Source organism: Schistocerca americana, chromosome 5 (assembly GCF_021461395.2).
Source record: "Schistocerca americana isolate TAMUIC-IGC-003095 chromosome 5, iqSchAmer2.1, whole genome shotgun sequence".
Classification (NCBI taxonomy): Eukaryota; Metazoa; Arthropoda; class Insecta; order Orthoptera; family Acrididae; genus Schistocerca; species Schistocerca americana.
The window spans coordinates 569,238,708-569,258,509 of NC_060123.1; the positions used below are offsets into that span (position 1 = coordinate 569,238,708).

Here is a 19,802-nt window from a genome sequence, read left to right on the forward strand (position 1 = left end):
CTGCAGTGGCTAGCGTTACTCGCTCTAGACGCCGAGGTCTGAGGATCTATCCTTACTCTACCTGTAATGCTTTTTTAAATACCAGCACAATAGACTGAAGGCAGCAGGTATTTTCTTTGATTTAACAGAAGCTCTTGATTGTGCGGACCGTGCAATACTTTTGCATAACTTGTAACAGCGTGGGATTATGGAAAGAACTCAACAATGGTTCACTTCAAATGAGGAAATTACGAATCAGCTGATTGTCTGTCCACACCACACATTTACAGAGAAGCGTTCTGGAAAATACGTGTTCACAGAAGCATATGGATTTTCGTCAAACCACTGCTGTCAGTTACAGTTCATAAATGACCGCTTGGCAACTGGAGTACCAACACTTGAAATGAAAACTTAAGTCAGTAACCAACTCTCCATCAATAAAAATTAGACAAATGTTAGAGACATTGAAGAGCCAATGAAACTGGTACATCTGCCTAATATCGTGTAGGGCACCCGCGAGCACGCAAAAGTACCAAAAAAAATCATATGTGTGTGAAATCTTATGCGACTTAACTGCTAAGGTCATCAGTCCCTAAGCTATCACACTACTTAACCTAAATTATCCTAAGGTCAAACACACACACACACACACACACACACACACACACACACACACACACACACACACACACACACACACACCCATGCCCGAGGGAGGACTCGAACCTCCGCCGGGACCAGCCGCACACTCCATGACTGCAGCGTCTCAGACCGCACGGCTAATCCCGCTCGGCGCAAAAGTACTGCAACACGACGTGGCATGGACTCGACTAATGTCTGACGTAGCGCTGGAGGAATCTGATACCATGAATCCTGCAGGGCAGTCCATAAATCTGTAAGAGTAATATGGGACGGAGATCTCTTCTGAAGAGCACGTTGCAAGGCATCCCAGACATGCTCAATAATGTTCATGTCTGGGGAGTTTGGTGGCAAGCGGAAGTGTTTAAACTCAGAAGAGTGTTCCTGGAGCCACTCTGTAGCAATTCTAGACGTGTGGGGTGTCGTATTGTTCTGCTGGAATTGCCCAAGTCGGTCGGAACGCACAATAGACATGAATGAATACAGGTGATCAGACAGCATAGAATTGTATCTAGACGTATCAGGGGTCCCATATCATTCCAACTGCACACGCTCCACGCCATTACAGAGTTTCCACCAGTTTGAACAGTCCCTTGCTGACATGCAAGGTCCATGGATTGATGAGTTTGTCTCCACACCCGTACACTTCCATCCCCTGAAACGAGACTCATCCGACAAGGCAACATGTTTCCAGTCATCGACAGTCCAATGTCGGCGTTGACTGGCCCAGGCGAGGTGTAAAGCTTTGTGTCGTGCAGTCATCAAGGGTACACAAGTGGGCCTTCGGCTCCGAAAGCCCGTATCGATGATGTTTCGTTGATTGGTTCGCACGCTGACACCTGTTTACGGCCCAGCATTGACATCTGCAGCAATTTGCGGAAGGGTTGCAGTTGTGTCACATTGAACGATTCTCTTCAGTTGGCGTAGATCCCGGCCTTGCAGGATCTTTTTCCGACCGCACCGATGCCGGAGATCTGATGTTTTGCCAGATTCCTCATATTCACGTTACACTCGCGAAATGGTCGTACGGGAAAATTCCCACTTCATCGCTACCTGGGAGATGTTGTGTCCCATCGCTTGTGCTCCGACTATAACACCACGTTCGCGGTCACTTAAATATTGATAACCTGCCATTGTAGCAGCAGTAACAGATCCAACAACTGCGCCAGACACTTTTTGTCTTATATTGGCGTTGCCGGCCGCAGCGCCGCATATGCTGCTTTGGAATAGGGCAGTGTGGCAGTCCATCGAGAGCAAAAGGCCTGGGCTGCCTCACAGACGGAATGATTCTGCTACTCGACAATTCCCTCCAGTACTATTTCAGACATTAGTCGAGTCCATGCCACGTCGTTTTGCACCCCTTCTGCGTCCTATATATGAAAATTCCTTAATGCTATACAGAAATGTTTGCTCTACTCAGCAAGTTTCATTTTCAATAGGATTAAGGCAGAGGTGAAAAAACTGAGTGTAAACCTGTGCTACTCAAATTAATGTGTGTTTCCATGTGGCACATCCTTTCTACTCTGTGCGGTAGTTCCTCGCTGTAGTTGAAAAGTTTTCTCTGTAAAAGGTCATTTATTCCTGTACTTCTCACAATTCTTACGGTGTTTTATTGATTGTTTAGTTCTTTTGTTTATACATTTTTTAATCATTATCCTGTAAACTATGTACTGCCTCGTTCTGTGACCAACTAGCTTTGTCTCGCATGGTCCTACGGAAGCCGATAAATGAATGCCTATAGGGACGTTCCATGCCAGGTTTGATACTATATTTCCGATCAGTATCAGTACCTAATATTGTATTGAAACGTCGATAATATTGAAACAAGAGTGTCGACGCGTATAGTATCACAAGGTATTGACTGGTTCTGTAGTTTTTTGAAGCTTTTCATTAACACTAAGGAATTTTATTTGGTCCATGATGGTTTTCTGGATGAATTATTTATTTCACCGCAACTAACTTCCGGCCTAAGTCCGTAGTTAGACCGCACCTTGGAATTCTCGTACAAATTTCATAACTTTGTTGTTAGGAAAAGTGTTATAAGACAGAGATTTGCGTCTTTGATAGGCGACATGGTGTCTCGTGAGCTTGAGTGTAGCACATGATTTAGCGTGTTACACGAGTAATGTGATGCCTATCGGAAGTTTAGTGTATTCATCAGAAAGCTGATACAGTACATACAAGAGCAGCACCAGGTGCGTGATTTTTTCCCTGTTTGAGGGGGGGGGGGGGTTAGCTCAGCGTGCAGCCAGAAAATGAGGTACTGCTGGGTTAATTGCGCAGTTGCTAATTGCGCTAATTCATTTAATTACTGTGTGCTGCGAACCTGTATCGCCCAGCTAAAATTCTCATTTTATTGTAGCGTTTTTGGCAGAAAACGAGAATTACGACAAATAACAGTATACATTGACCAATTTTGAAAACACCGGGAAGATACACTGCCCTGTGATTTTACGCTTTTGAAACAACGCGATAAAATAGAGGTGCAGGAAATACAGAGCTACAGTGGCAGAAAGTAAGGACGACTGGAATATGGCGGGGTCGGCTGTGAAAACTTTTCGATTTGCCCCATAACTGTACCCGCAAGATTGGGTTGTATCTGTCATCTTTAAGACACATATACCATTTTTCGTGTGGCCCGTGGTCTAGTACAAGCCGTTGTGTTAGGCACAGTTCGACCGATTTGCATGTGAAATGTAGTGTAGTGTAGGTGACTGGAACAGTTTTGTGTTGGTATTGACGGGGTGGTGTGAAAGCAGGTATTACACAGAATTAAGGAGGTCGCCGATATTTATGGAGAGGATGAGCTTTAACCCACGACACTGGGACAGGTTCTGATTATCAGTGTGTGTATGCCAAAAATGGCTCTGAGCACTATGGGACTTAACTGCTGAGGTCATTAGTCCCCTAGAACTTAGAACTACTTAAACCTAACTAACCTAAGGACATCACACACATCCATGCCCGTGGCAGGATTCGAACCTGCGACCGTAGCAGTCGTATGTATGCCACCAGCAGCAAATTAACGCCAAATAAAATTCCGTTCATTACCACGCTGTCGGGCGTGGAGGTCTGGCAGTGAAGCGCGTGCCTGGAATTCGAGAGGTCCTAGGATCGAATCGCTATCGGACCACGGAAATATTCGCTCTGAAACTTTGGCAGATTAAAACTGTGTGCCGGACCGAAACCCGAACTCGGGACCTTTGTATTTCGTGGGCAAGTGCTCTACGATCTGAGCTACCCAAGCACGACTCACGCCCCGTCCTTAGGTCGGTCATCGACGAGCAGAACCCCAGGAAAGATCGAGAAAGTGCGATAAATGCTGGCCCAAGATCGCCGACGGACTGTCGGATAGATTGCGGAGGAATTGGGCATTAGCAAGGACACGGTGCACACCATCCTCCGCGATGATTTGCGTAAGCGAAAGATCTGCTCCCGATTTGTGCCACACAGACTCACAGAAAGCAAAACGGATGGAAACTGCTGGTTATTTCATTTCCATGTGTGCCGGTCAGTGTGGCCGAGCTGTTCTAGGCACTTCAGTCGGGAACAGCGCGACCACTGCGGTCGCAGGTTCGAATCCTGCCTCGGGCATGGATGTGTGTGATGTCCTTAGGTTAGTTAGGTTTAAGTAGTTCTAAGTTCTAGGGGACTGATGACCTCAGATGTTAAGTCCCAAAGTGCTCAGAGCCATTTGAACCATTTCCTTGTGTGACCAGGATCCACTGCTTCTGAACACTATCGTTACGGAAGATGAGACCTGGTGCTACCAGTTAGATCCGGAATCAAAACGGCAATCGATATCATTGTGTTCACCGTCTTCCTCGCGCCAAAAAAAAAAAAAATTAAAAAAAAGCCGTCTGCAAAAATCCAAGGTGAAAACAACGTTGATCGTCTTCTTCGACAACGACGGCATCATCCACAAGGAATTTGTTCCTGTAGGTCAAACCATTAATGGTGCATTTTATCAGTCCGTTTTGAACCGATTGCTACAGCTTATCTGGCGAGTTCGGCCAAAGTTGCACTGGACTGGAAAATGGACTCTGCTCCATGGCCATGCCCCTGCGCACTGGGCGACCCGTGTGCGCCAGTTCTTCACGCAGAAGATGGTAACTGTTCTTCAACACCCACCGTACTCTCCTGATCTGGCTCCAGCGGACTTCTTCCTGTTTGCCCGCTTGAAGGCGGCCATGAAAGGTGAACGTTGTGAGGATGTGAATGCCATCTAAGATAGTGTGACAGCCGTTCTGCGGTCGATTCCACAGGAAGTCTTTGCTGATAGTTTCCGAAACTGTACGAACGTTGTCAGAAGTGAGTTTTAGCGGATGGTGACTATTTTTAAGAGCGGTAAATAACATTTATTTGTATCTTTTGTTTTGCTTGTTGTCTGATAGGATTCACCGAACACTTTAGACACATCGCGTATGTTGAAGAATAGTGTTTTATAGCCAAAAGAGTGGGGAATCAACCTGGTTTGCTTTACTTACTGGACGCCCTTCGTATGTGATTTTTGCAAAAGGAGGGAGCGTCTACATTTGTTTGTCTCTTTATAGTTTGATGCAATGTTCCTTCGGATATGCATGTGTAGATGTTGTACCACACTCGCAGTTTATCATTACATTTGAGACAGAGAAGTTGCTGTCCATGCATCAGCTCGGCTTTAGAAAGCATCGCTCCTGCGAAACGCAACTTGCCCTTTTTTCACAGGATATCTTGCGAACCATGGATGGAAGGTATCGAACGGATGCCATATTCCTTGACTTCCGGAAAGCGTTTGACTCGGTGCCCCACTGCAGACTCCTAACTAAGGTACGAGCATATGGGATTGGTACCCAAATATGTGAGTGGCTCGAAGACTTCTTAAGTAACAGAACCCAATACGTTGTCCTCGATGGTGAGTGTTCATCGGAGATGAAGGTATCATCTGGAGTGCCCCAGGGAAGTGTTGTAGGTCCGCTGTTGTTTTCTATCTACATAAATGATCTTTTGGATAGGGTGGATAGCAATGTGCGGCTGTTTGCTGATGATGCTGCGGTGTACGGGAAGGTGTCGTCGTTGAGTGGGTGTAGGAGGATACAAGATGACTTGGACAGGATTTGTGATTGGTGTAAAGAATGGCAGCTAACTCTAAATATAGATAAATGTAAATTAATGCAGATGAATAGGAAAAAGAATCCTGTAATGTTTGAATACTCCATTAGTAGTGTAGCGCTTGACACAGTCACGTCGATTAAATATTTGGGCGTAACATTGCAGAGCGATATGAAGTGGGACAAGCATGTAATGGCAGTTGTGGGGAAGGCGGATAGTCGTCTTCGGTTCATTGGTAGAATTTTGAGAAGATGTCGTTCATCTGTAAAGGAGACCGCTTATAAAACGCTAATACGACCTATTCTTGAGTACTGCTCGAGTGTTGGGATCCATAGCAGGTCGGATTGAGGGAGGACATAGAAGCAATTCAGAGGCGGGCTGCTAGATTTGTTACTAGAAGGTTTGATCATCACACGAGTGTTACGGAAATGCTTCAGGAACTCGGGTGGGAGTCTCTAGAGGAAAGGAGGCGCTACTGAGGAAATTTAGAGAACCAACATTTGAAGCTGACTGCAGTACAATTTTACTGCCGCCAACTTATATTTCGCGGAAAGACCACAAGATAAGAGAGATTAGGGCTCGTACAGAGGTATATAGGCAGTCATTTTTCCCTCGTTTTGTTTGGGAATGGAACAGGGAGAGATGCTAGTTGTGGTACGAGGTACCCTCCGCCACGCACCGTATGATTGCAGAGTATGTATGTAGATGTAGATGTAGATATTCTTGAGGTCCGCTGTATAGGAACGTTTTAAGAAACACAAGGGTTATCGGAGTTGTTGTAGCGCTGCTAGCTGCCTGATTTCCTCTTCCCTTCCAGCACGCAGAATGGGTCCAGCGAGAGGTTGGCTCCCGGTGCAGATAAGGGGCTGGGGTGGCCGGAAAAACCACCTGCGCCTGAGTTAGGGCCCTGGACGTCCCCAGAATAACGAGTTGCCGCGCTCCAGATAACTAACTAATAAAGCAGACGCGCACCGCGTGCGATTAAGGAAACGAAACACCCGGCTTTGCGCCCTGCACAGCTAGCCACCCGCGCTCTTCAGAAAACCAGCGCGGCAAGAATACCCTCGTTCAGGACGACCTCTTCTGTCCAGACTGTATTACACCACCTTCCGAATTAACGGCGCGCTGCGTAATTGGCTACAGATACGTGTAATCCGCCCAATTAAGCGATAATTACAGAGCTTGTACCTCGTGAAGTGTAGGCTGCTTAATTTGAGCCCATTGTGCAGCCTGTAGCTTTTTCCTCCCTCTGATTTACCTCAGTTTGGCTACGAATAGCTCTCGCGTTTATTTTCTACGATATTTGACAGTAATAGAATGGAGCAGTGGCAAAGCTGTATTCGGGCTTATTGGTTTCGATGGATAGGTGGGCAACGAGAACACTTTTAACACATGAAACCTGAAATTTTACAAGATTCAGCGATTTCAAATGAAAAAAAAACCGTGTGCGCAGTTCGGGTTCGCGCCGTAGTTTTTTGGTGAAAAAGTCCAAATAAGGGCATAAAATCTTTTTCGTGTGAATGTGTGAGGAATAATCAATCACCTTAATACAGTGGTTACGCGAAATAGTATAATGTCTATACTAGGTAAATCACAACTTTGGACTGTATGCCCTATGAGCCAGCGGTGTAATCGCTTCGCACCGTTTTTTCATTTCCTTTTCGTGGCTGCCGAAGTTCTCGCATTCGTTCGGCGCAGGGCTTTTTGCGCTTTTTCCATTCCACATAAGCCGACATATTAGTCCTAGTGAATCAACATCTGTATTGGTATTTAAAAGAATTCTCATTTATTCTTTAGTCTCAGTTACACATTTTTAGTTACGTGATATGTTTCGATCTCCGTAGAACATCTTCAGATCTAAGTAGGTGCGTCTTGTCTGTCAGAAAGTCAGATCAGAGTTGATGTGGGAGTGTGATACGGGCAAGACTGGTTGCTGGCCGAACTAATGAAGAGGTCGTGCTGAAAAGTAATGCCTCCGAAATTTTGCTGTGGAAACTCTTAAAGCTTTTTAGATAAAACAAACGAAGTAACGATTTACGTCTTCATTCTTCATGTCTACGTATTTATTTCTCAGTTTGGTCACCGTAACGAAGAGCACCTTTCTCCCAACGAGAGGCCAGCTTACTTGTACCCTCAGTGTAGAGTATTAGACCTCGTTGACGGAGCCGTAACCTCACCTCTGTTTGTACCGTTTTATCGCTATCAGAGCGAAGCCATCGAACGTGTTCTTTAAGTTTTGGAAACAGATGAAAATCGGATGAGGCCGAGTGGGGACTTTATGGAGAACGACTGATGACAGCGAGCCCAAGGCATCGGATCGTCGCGCGTGTGGCAGCTCTCGTGTGTGGTCTAGCACTGTCGTGCGTAAGGAGAGGGTGCTTCACGTGTGGACGAAATCTTCTGCGGTTAGAAACTGGATTACAGTTCGCTCTTTCTCATGCACCGACATTGTTACGTTACACACCGCTATGTTACACGCTACAATTGGGAACCCTCTGGCGGCAGATTGTTGTAAATATGTGGACGTGAAGAATAAAGGTGTTGAATTTAATAACGTTTGTTTTATTTAAAAAGTTTTAAGAGTTTTCACATAAAAAAAATCGGAGGCATTACCTTTCGACACGCCCTAGTATATGTAAAGTTGATCCAAAGAGATCGAAATATGTCACATAATTAAAAAGGTGCAACTTGGACTGAGGAATATATGAGAATTGGTTTTGATTTTCTTTCGACGCAAGTTTCCCTGTGTCGTACTGTTTCTGTAATTCCGGGCATATTTACGAATCATACGAGACTACTTCTTTTGTTATTCTGTAATTATCAATCTAATACCCATTTTCATTCACACATCGGCTAATATTTTTATCGTCTCGCTTTGGGTCCTAGTAGTGGTCCGCAAGCTCTTCACAGTGACATCCGAATCAATGCCCCAGATAAAGGCGATTCTACGCCAGACAGTTTATAACTTTACACAAAGCTAATTCGTAACAATCACGCAAATGCACCAACACTGATACGACGGCGTCACACACGAAACAAATACTGCCCGACGTACATCTACAGTTATGAGCTATCCGCTGCGACCTCAACAAATTTTTACGCATTATTAGCCGGTGGTTATCAGCAATTCAAATACGACGGTATTTCGATCGACGAGCGAGTAGACGTGTTCGCATCAAAAATAATCTAATCGAGATAAGATCGGAAATGCTATACATCAGATTTTTTGTCATCAGTCTTCTGACTGACTGAATGTTGGCCGCTACGACTTCCTTTCCTGTGCCAATCTCATCAACTCAGAATAGCACTTATCCCCAACGTCCTGGATTATTTGTTGGATGTATTCCAGTCTCTGCTTCTCCCTACCGTTTTTTCCTTCTACAGCCCTAGCACGATGCAGGCTATTGTCTGATGTCTTAAAACATATCCTATCATCATAACCCTTCTTCTGGTCAGTGATTTACTGCATATTCCTTTGCTCGCCCAATCTGCGAAGGACATCATTTCTTACGTTACTAGCCCACTGTCCTCCTGTAACAGTATGTTTCAAACGCTTCTATTATCTTCTTTTCAGATTTTCCCCTGGGTAGTATCTATCGTTCACACTTCTTTCGAACTGCCTCGAAACAGAATATTTTTAGAGTACAGCAGTAACCAGCAACTATACAGTTTCGGTATACTGTACTGAGAAAGCGCCGTTATCGATTTCGAAACCGGCAACGGTGATTTTTCTATAAAGAAAAACCAAAACTACGTTCTGGCTTTCTCCTGCTGGATCGCCAGCCGGAGTGGTCGAGCGGTTCTAGGCGCTACAGTCTGGAACCGCGCGACCGCTACGGCCGCAGGTTCGAATCCTGCCTTGGGCATGGATGTGTGTGATGTCCTTAGGTTAGTTAGGTTTAAGTAATTCTAAGTTCTAGGGGACTGATGACCTCCGAAGTTAAGTCTCATAGTGCTCAGAGCCATTTGAACCATTTGAACTTGCTGGACCCTACAAATATTTGCACCACACAACACCCACGATTATTCAATATTTTCATCATATGACAAAATAGGATGAATCGAAATAATTTCCGATAGACTTGGCAGCTCCATGTTACACCGATCCCACTTCTTCACCTCTTGTTATACTCGACAAGTCACCTTGTGTGCTGGTGTGAGTACTCCTGATATCACTGTCATTCTCCACTCCCTCACCCCCCGCCCCCCACCCTTCCCTATTCTTTCCACAAAGGGTGCTTGGAAAGGAAAACTGATTTCCTCGTCGTGGACGTTTCACAGCAGATGTGATACGTTGCCCAGCTCTTCTTGAAACGTGCTCTCTGGGAACAGTAAGCGTTTCTATGACTCACACCTCTCTCGTAGCGTCTGGCACCGGAGTTTGTTGAGCTCTCGAGCCTACTGGAGGGTCCCGTGGCAAAACGCGCTCTCAGCTGGACCGTCCCTAAATCTATTAATACAAGCTAATGAGGGTTGCAGCCGCACTGGGTAGCCGTGCGGTCTGAGGCGCCTTGCCACGGTTCGCGCGGCTACCCCAGTCGTAGGTTCGAGTCCTCCCTCGGGCTTAGGTGTGTTTGTTATCCTTAGCGTAAGTCAGTTTAAGTTAGATTAAGTAGTTTGTAAGCCTAGGGACCGATGACCTCGAGAGTTTGGTTTCATAGGAACTTACCACAAATTTCAATTTCAATAAGGGTTGCAGACTGATTTCACGATACACACAAAAATAAATAAATAAATAAATAAATAAATAAATAAAAAATAAAAAAATCTGCCCAAGGAGTGATTTGTAAGTTACTTCGTTTGTTGTTGAAATACGTTTCCTTAATATACTTTGAATAAATCTTAAAGCTGGCGTCTGCTTTTCCCTACAGTTAGTCGTAGTGGTCATTCCACTTCTGGTTGTTCCCGGCTGTTACTCCCAGATATTTTACCGTTGTTTCTGTTGATTTACCACCAACAGTGTAATCGAGTAGGAATGGATCTCTTCGCCTGTGTATACGTCGTACGTCACATATACGAGCACTGTCTGGTCAAAAGTATCCAGGCTTAATGTGGCGCTTGTCCATTCCTTGCGTTTCTGACGGTTTAGACCTAGTTGCGGACATTCAGTGAGGTGTCTGTGAGGAATGGCAGCCCATTCTTCCCTGAGAGCCGAAACTAGAGAAAGTAGTGATGTTGGACGCTGGGGTCTGGAGGAGAGTTGACGTAACTCCATAGGATTCAGGTTGGGACCTTAGGAAGTCCAGTCCATTTCAAAAATGTTATTGTCCGCAAACAATTGCCCCACAGATGCTGCTTTGTGACAGGGTCCATTGTCATGCTGATAACAATCAATCATAGTGTCCGAAATGCTTCTCTACAGTACGCAGTACACAGTACTGTTATATGTATTCATTCTGATGAGATTTTCACTCTGCAGCGGAGTGTGCGCTGATATGAAACTTCCTGGCAGATTAAAACTGTGTGCCGGGCCGAGACTCAAACTCGGGACCTGTATTCATCTCTCTTCGCATTTAGCCTTTACATCAACACAATAAAGGGACCCTACCGTACCATGAAAAACGCCACCATACTGTGATACAACCGCCGGGCGCGGTGGTCTAGCGGTTCTGGCGCTGCAGTCCGGAACCGCGGGACTGCTACGGTCGCAGGTTCGAATCCTGCCTCGGGCATGGGTGTGTGTGATGTCCTTAGGTTAGTTAGGTTTAAGTAGTTCTAAGTTCTAGGGGATTTATGACCTAAGATGTTGAGCCCCATAGTGCTCAGAGCCACTTGATTTTTTTGTGATACAACCTCTTTCGTATTTCATTGTTTCCACTACACCCTAGCGTCGGATCGCCGTAGGGTACAGCGTGATTCATCACTCCAAATCACTCTTTTTCCAGTCCTCTGCCCAGTGGCGTCGTTCTTTGCACCGCCTCGAGCATCGTTTGGCACTGACTACAGAAATGTGCGGATTATCAGGAGCTACCCGACCATTGTATCCCAGTCTTTTTAACAGCCTGCACTCAATCATTGTACTAGCTGGACTACTCATATGACTTCAGAACTCACAAGGGATTCCTTCCGCCGGTTTCGTGCGATTTTTTACAACCGCCCTCCGCAGTACTCGGCGGTCACGGTCCTACAGTAAGTGAAGTCTACCCGGTCTTGATTTAACTGTGATCACTCCTTTGCGTTTCCACTTTACAATCATATCACCAACAGTGGACCTGGGCGGCTTTAGGAGGGTTAAAATCTCCCTGACGGATTTGTTAATTAAGTGACGTCCGATGACTAGTCTACGTTCGAAGTTTCTGAGGTGCCATGACCGACTCACCCTGCTATTACTGTTTCTCTACTGACAACACAATATTCAACGCCTCCCTTTATACTGGCGGGTCCGCCTCTCGTGTCACCTAGTGATCAATTTGGCGTTACAAAGGGGCGTCCGGATACTTTTGACCTGCTTGTGTATTTACATTCAGGGTCAGTTGCCTGTCCCTGCACCAGTCTCCGATCTTCTCCAGGTTTTCCTGCATTTCACAGCAGTGTCTGACTTTGGAATCTTCCTGTATACAACCGAATCGTACTTGCAAGACTGATAAGAAGCGGCATGTGGTGTATTTAGTTGACGAAACACTACAGTACAACACAACTCACTGCCGACCACCTGATTCCCAAATTGATGCACTTCTACAATATTGTAGAACAGAAAGAAATAAAAACAATTTGTTGATCAGGTTGACCGAGCGTCTATGCAACGACTGTGATCGCATCTTTAACTGCACGTCACGTCTCTGTAAGTCCGCCTTTATACAGGACGATTGAGGGAGTTCGGCTGTTCGATATGAAGCGTCAAATCAAAAACACATTCAGCCTAATATATTTCAATTTTTTTTAGTTACCGCGGCAAATTAGCGTTTCACTACGTCATCTTCAGGCCCCCTAACCGACGTACAGGAAGAATCCAACCTCAAGTGCAATGTGCAGTTGATGAACGAAGGGATCGCTTTGTTAAGAAAGTAATCCACGGATACCAGTTACTGAATACTGGCCCCTGTTCCGATTGCATTTGAGGACGGATACTTCATACGCGTCTCTCTGAGGGCCGGCAGTTGGCGTAGTGAAACACCTTAACTGGTTTCATAATCAAAATAAAATTTGGAAAACAGACAGCTGAAGATATTTTTGATTTGACTTTTTATTCTTAACTACACTTCTTTTAGTCCCTCCTCTCGGAACGTGTGCGTTTCCGTATCCCTATTAACTGGACTAGTTTTTTTGGCTTCGGTGTGTTTTACCACCTGTCAAAATATTCGACACATTTTTTTTCTTACGCCCTGTGTACATTACTAACATTAACGGCCTAATAACACTACCTTGTAGTACCTCCGAAATTACCTTGACATCTGTCGATTTTGTCGCGGTAAAAATGACATGGGTCCCGTCGGAGGTTCGAGTCCTCCCTCGGGCATGGGTGTGTGTGTTTGTCCTTAGGATGATTTAGATTAAGTAGTGTGTAAGTTTAGAGAGTGATGACCTTAGCAGTTAAGTCCCATAAGATTTCACACGCATTTGAACATTTTTGAAAAATGACATGTTGAGTGCTGTGTACTAGGTAGTACTGCATTCAAGCAGAAGGCTGGTCCGTTACTCAGCAACATTGTATCTGATTCACTTTTTCGCGCAGTTATCCCATCGACGTGCAATGATTGCGGCTGTCTGTTCGCAGGTGTACTACTACGTCGTGGACTCGCCCAGGAACGAAGGCAAGGGTTTCTTCGAGATCAACGAGCAGTCTGGAGAGGTGTTCACCAAAGTGGTGTTCGACCGCGAGAAGCAGGGCGCCTACGCGTTGGAGGTGGAGGCTCGAGACGGCGCGCCCTCGGCTCGTCCCAACAGCAACGGACAGCCCAACTCCGGTGAGTACTCACTTTCAGAATCTGAGCTGTGTCTACTCGCCTCAGACTCCGTCCAGACTGGACGACTCTGGACGTTCTTCAGCCAGAAATAACAAGTCAGCACTGAACGGAAGGTACTGAGGAGCTGACGTGTTGCATTCATGACCACGACGAACTGCCCATCTGAACGCTATCCATCGATTTGCGCTAACGCTGTAATGTTTCCACAGGACAGAGACAAATCCCAACAAGGTATTGCACCGTATCCAATTTTTCTGGGAAGCATCAGCGCAGCTGTTTCTTGTGCGCACGCCAAGCGTTACTAATCCATTATAAAGCACAAAGGTAGCGGTCTGTCTGATAACAAAAAGACGACAGCGTCTCCTTCAGCATGCGTAAAACACCTCGGTATGTTGTTGCTATTTCGACATCCATTGTACGTAGGTTAGGAGCTCCTAAACGTCAGTGCGGCAAATTATTCTTGCTTCTGCTGAAGGCATCAGTAGACGCCTAGTTGATGTTGAAATTCATCATTTATTGTTTGTGTTAGTGGTAACCACTGTACAGGTGGAAACATAGGTTTCATAAGCACGCTGGACTCCAGGTGTAGATCATTTATCAATATTGTCGTACAATTCTCTTCTAATGTTGACATTAAATTACAAGTGTTCGTTTATATAATTATGTTTTCACTTAGTGGTTCATGTTTTCGATGAAATTTTCTCTCGTGTTTCGGCAGATATTTGCAATTTCGTTGTTGCAATTTGTAGCAGCAGTCAGCCCAAACAAATGCTGCTCATCACGTTTTTCATGCGGCGGAAACCGTCGGTTAGTTTTCCTTGTAAACAAGACTATTTTTAAAGCGGACTTTTACGCACCTATTCGATAGAGTGGTTCCAAATCAGTTTATCGCAATATTCAATTGTATTAACAGGGAGAGTAAAACAGAGTAAGGAATACCGCAGCGGCGACAGCATTGCCTGGTCGCGCAGACTGCTACCGCCATGCAGCATCGCTAGTCAGTCGCTGTTGGAGTATCGTCTTTTCTTCGTGTTTGACTGCCCCTGTTAATAGACATTGAATATCGGAATAGACTGATTTGGAACCGCTCTTTCCAATGGGCACATAAAATTCTGCTTTAGCCGGCCGGGGTGGCCGAGCGGTTCTAGGCGCTACAGTCTGTAACCGCGCGACCACTACGCTCGCAGGTTCGAATCCTGCCTCGGGCATGGATGTGTGTGATATCCTTAGGGTAGTTAGGTTTAAGTAGTTCTCAGTTCTAGGGGACTGATGACCTTAGAAGTCAAGTCACATAGTGCTCAGAGCCATTTGAACCATTTGAAACATCAGACAAAATGCGGCTGACGACTCTTAGAAGAAGCACGCGCTATATGTAGGGTGAACAAGAACTCCACTGCCATACTTTCAGTGATTGTTCAGGGTTACCTTCTAATTATTGTGGTATAAGGGACTTACGTCTCCGGCGATTCGTTACAGATTAACAATTAATTACGATTTATGACCTCTAGATTGACTGAACATGAAAGATTTTGGAGACTGAGAAAGAAAGATTACACCGTTGTTGAACATTCTCTGAATGAATCTCATTCATATGATGTGAAATCTGATGTTCTCTGTAAAGGAACTTAAGGGAGAAAACGAACATTACTGGAAATTCTGGCCATTAATAAACACCAATCAAAGAATCCTGATCGGGTGCTTAATGACCAAACACTGTTTCATTACTCGCCCTTATTATAGTAGCAGCCAATTATTACTCCTCTCACCATTAGCTAATAAGCTTATCATAACTGTTCCACAACCACACTCCATAGACGTTTTTCTTCCCCTCCCTTTACTAGGTGTGTTCATTACATTCACCAGTATGTCCACACGACATAGTAGCCTATGCCATTACCTACGTGTAGAACATTTCTGTTTTATTCACTCACATATTTTTAATATTTGATTATACTGTAGTGTAATATTTATTTGTTCGGTGTCTCTTTAGGTATTACAGCATGCATGTGTTTTGCATCGATATAGTCATAAAATGTCACATATCTTTGTATAGCATTCTTAGTACAGCCGTGAATTCTTGCTAAAGCTATGTGGACTATCTGTTCAACATTAAGTTATTGACGATGGCGTAATAAGCCGAAAGTCGGTTAATAGCTAACTAATAAATATTATTGTGGAACATTAATTCGTTGTATTCAAGTTATTAATATGTCTATGCAACTCCAAAAACCTACAGAATATTCTAATATCCAGTCACGTACAGGTACATAATAGAACACAATCCTCGGATGAAACAAACACGAGGCAGAACCGAGTAGTAGTGAATTCAAGCTTCACGGCGAAATGTAAACAGGCCACTATTGTTGCCAACAGGAGGCACCGTGATTGAATGGAACACGTTTCTTCCCATACAAGCTTCACGGCATGTACCGTCGACATTTGCATTGTTGTGCACTGTTTTCATTGCACTACACATACGCAGGTAAAAGAGGCAAGAAACCAAACGAAACACAGTAACCTGTAACGACCCGCCGGAGATCTTATACCAAAACACTTAGAAAGCATTCCTGAACAACCTTATAGTCATATAATCTGTGAGACCATTCGCAGGTGATGTAGAAGTTCTATGAGATAACGTTGTTGGAAAATCTTTGGAGATTTCTTTATTTTCGTGCACTACCTTTCGGGCCCATATTCAGATTAGGCGTGCAGGAGTTTACACAAATCATATTTCGAGCATAATGGTGGACACTGGTGGTTGCATCACTGTGACAAGCAGATACGAAACGCTTTAATGTATCGTCTTGTGCTTCAGCTGTTGTGCGAATTGTGCCGAAAAATGAATTATTTAGTTACTGCAGCAGTATGAACTGTACTGGTGTCAAAATCAAAGTGCCAGCTTCCATTAACGTTTTCTATCCAGCGCTATTCACTGTTGTCATTCAGTACTTGTTACAGTTATTTTGTAAACGCTGAGTGTCACCAGAGCCAGGCCAGCATCCAGCTTGTGCTGAACAAGTTTAGTATTGTACAAAGATCTTCACTTAAAGATACATTTTTGATTGGGAAATAGTTGTTTAATTTGTACACGCATAAAATAGCTATTGCGTGAAATTAAACACACTGAAATAGACTGTCGTTAATACTAATGTTGAAATACAGCCACAGAGCTGGTTACATAGTTACATTTCAAGATTCATGTTAACGCTAGTCTGTAGTAGGAGTCACGAACGATGGCGGTCGAATTTAGACTTGTTCTGCGCACCTACATCACACGTTCTCCGACAGCCAATGAGCGTTCACTAATATACTGAGCGCTCTGTTACGAATGTTGTATGCAATGCTGGCATTATACGCGATAGTAACGAGTTTGTTGCGAATAATCATGACTGATGGAGGCTGTGAGCGACAAATCCTACACAAGCAAGTGAGAGACATAATTTGCAGGATACACGGTTTCATCAAGCGCTAAGCATGTATACGCGCGTATCTCATCTGTCGCTTGGAACCGCCAATAATGTTGTCCGCGTGCTCGTCATGACCTGCACGAACCGCCATCATTCGTGGATCAGACTATGGTTAACTGTTGCTCTTAATTGGGCTTAGATATACGAGAGTCATTCCGAAACAAATGACTTATATTTTTTTACTCTTGGCTTTGAGTTTTGTGCCGTATTATTTTGGCGTAGGACTAATTTTTGAATTTTGTCACTGACGTGCTGTTGGTTTCGTTGTCCTGCGGCAAAAGGCAGCAGAGGAGGGAGCGTTCAAAAGTGGTGCCTGACATCGAGGTGCGTATAAAACAGAGGTGTGTCATAGAAAACTCTCTGCTGAACAAACTGGTACAATGAACATGCATGGATGCTTACCAAAAACGTGTATGGAGACGGTATGGTATACGCGACTAATCTGATGCAATGTGTACTGCGTTTCAGTAGTGGTGGAAAGGAGTGCATGGGAAACCACGTCCTGCTCAGCTGCCATCTTTCACAATGAGCAGCGTCTCGATGAACCCGTTCGTGATGATCGGTGTAATCATGTGCGCAGATTAATGTCAGCTGTAATGACTCAGACAAGATGCAACGTAATCTGGTTTATCGTAAAGTATGTCCGAGATGGATCTCGCGGGTGCTTACAAGACACCAAGAAAATTATCGAATGGAAATTTGTCTGGACGGGCTGGACCAATTATAGGCTGAGCGTGAAAATGTTCTAAACACTGTCGTCACCAGAGATGAGACATGGTGCCGCCACAGTGAGCCGGACTCCATAAGACAGTGCCTGGAGTAGCGACCTGTGAATCTTCCAACAATGAGGAATTTCGAGAACGAGCCATCTGCAGTCAAAGTTGAGTGCACAGTCTTCTAGGATAGGCAGGATGTGGTTCTTTTGGATATCTCGCAACCTAAAGCAGCTGTCAATTACAAAACTTCACTGAATAGACTGAAAGCCCGAATTTTCAGAGTCTGGCAACAGAGGAGTCTTCCTCTTGGAAGGTTCAACAACAGTTCTGGGACTTTGCAAGTTACTACCAGGTTAGGCTAGACTGTCCTACGACTTTCACCGCATACCCTGGTTTAGCCCCTTCATACTTCCAAAGCTCTGAACCGATTGAAGGTACATTACTTGGCCAATATTTTGCAATCTCAGATGCTGTTGTCGTAGCCGTAAACAATGGCTAACCTTATCTGGTTCACATTTTAGGAGCACGGCAAGGGCTCTTGTTTACCGTTAGAAAAAGTGCGTAACGCATAGTGGTGACTATGTGGAAACATGACTGTATGTACCTGAAATCTTGCTCTTTGGCTGGCTCTGAGCACTATGGGACTTAACATCTGTGGTCATAAGTCCCCTAGAACTTAGAACTACTTAAACCTAACCAGCCTAAGGAAATCACACACATCCATGCCCGAGGCAGGATTCGAACCTGCGACCGTAGCAGTCGCGCGGTTCTTGCTCTTTTAACTGCGTTTTTACGCTTTCTGTATCTTTTGTAACTTTCATGAAAATAAGTGGGAAACATTAGTTTCGAAATGACTCTCGCACAGTGGTGTGCGTTTATTTCAGAGCTCACTCGAACGCCACATTGCGTTGGATAACTTAGAACCTAAAGTACCCGTCAGCTCAGAACGCTACAAGAAAGCACCAAAACCTGAGTTGACAATGTGTTTCTTGCCCCCTTTCGAGAATTTTTACACAGTAGTGTGGTCTCTAAGAGCCAGTGCCGAGTTTTGTGGTTCTTTGGTGGTGGTGGTAAGTTCCTATGGGACCAGACAGCTGAGGTCATCACACACACACACACACACACACACACACACACACACACACCCATGCCCTAGGGAGGATTCGAACCTCCGACGGAGAGAGCCGCGCGAACCGTGGCAAGGCGCCCCAGACCTCGCGGTTCTTCTTTGGTAGACTGAGTAGGTTAAGCTTCGTGAATTTTTTTGAATAAGTAGTTAAAAATAAACAATTACAGATATCGTTGTGGGCTTAAAGTAATCTGCGTCGACCGTGGCAGTCAGTCACATTGTCACCATTTCCCACTCTTCACTATCTCTGACTTTACGTACGTCGCCTAAGAGAGGGGGATACGTTCCATCTTGCGGACGTGAATTGGTCGCCCTGCAGACTTGGTGGCGGCGTCGCGGGTTGCATAACCCCCGGGAAATCCAGCCGCACGCGAATTGCAGCTAAAGCGCTGCATTATGTAAAATCTTGTTCGCTAGCCTCCGAAAACTGGCGTAAATAAAGTTTTACAAGTCTACCTACTTGTAGAGTTGTGCAGTAAGCCAGGCTTAAATAATCATTCAGCAACTGGAAGTTTAATGGAATGACTTTACAAAACAAGAGGAGATTCGTGGATCTCAGAGGTTGGCAGCGCCCTCGCCCCCCCCCCCCCTCAATCTGTGTTGATTCATTACTGGCAAGCGCTACAGATCTGATTACTGCTCTCAGCGGATGGGTATTTATCTCAGACCCGTCCACCCTTATAATAATATCGTCATAAATTCTGGGGCTAATTAAAAAATTAATAATTGTGCAAAGAAGCTTACTCGTTCCGAATTGAATTCAGTTTGTCGCCAGAATGATATGCAAAATTATGTCCAGAGCCACAGTTTTCGTCCCGCACCGTTTGTTGACTTTATAAAACCAAACTTCACTAGTCGGAATTTGGTATCTGGATAC

The 19,802-nt window shown here is 44.8% G+C and overlaps 1 protein-coding gene across 1 annotated transcript in view; it reads left to right on the forward strand.

Annotated features, from left to right (window-relative positions):
• LOC124616543 (neural-cadherin-like) overlaps positions 1–19,802 on the forward strand; it is a 172,071-nt gene that overhangs the window by 90,307 nt on the left and 61,962 nt on the right. Inside the window, exon 12 of the mRNA XM_047144861.1 lies at positions 13,424–13,613. Within this exon, the coding sequence (XP_047000817.1) occupies positions 13,424–13,613 (190 nt within the window). The remainder of the gene's footprint in view (positions 1–13,423; positions 13,614–19,802) is intronic.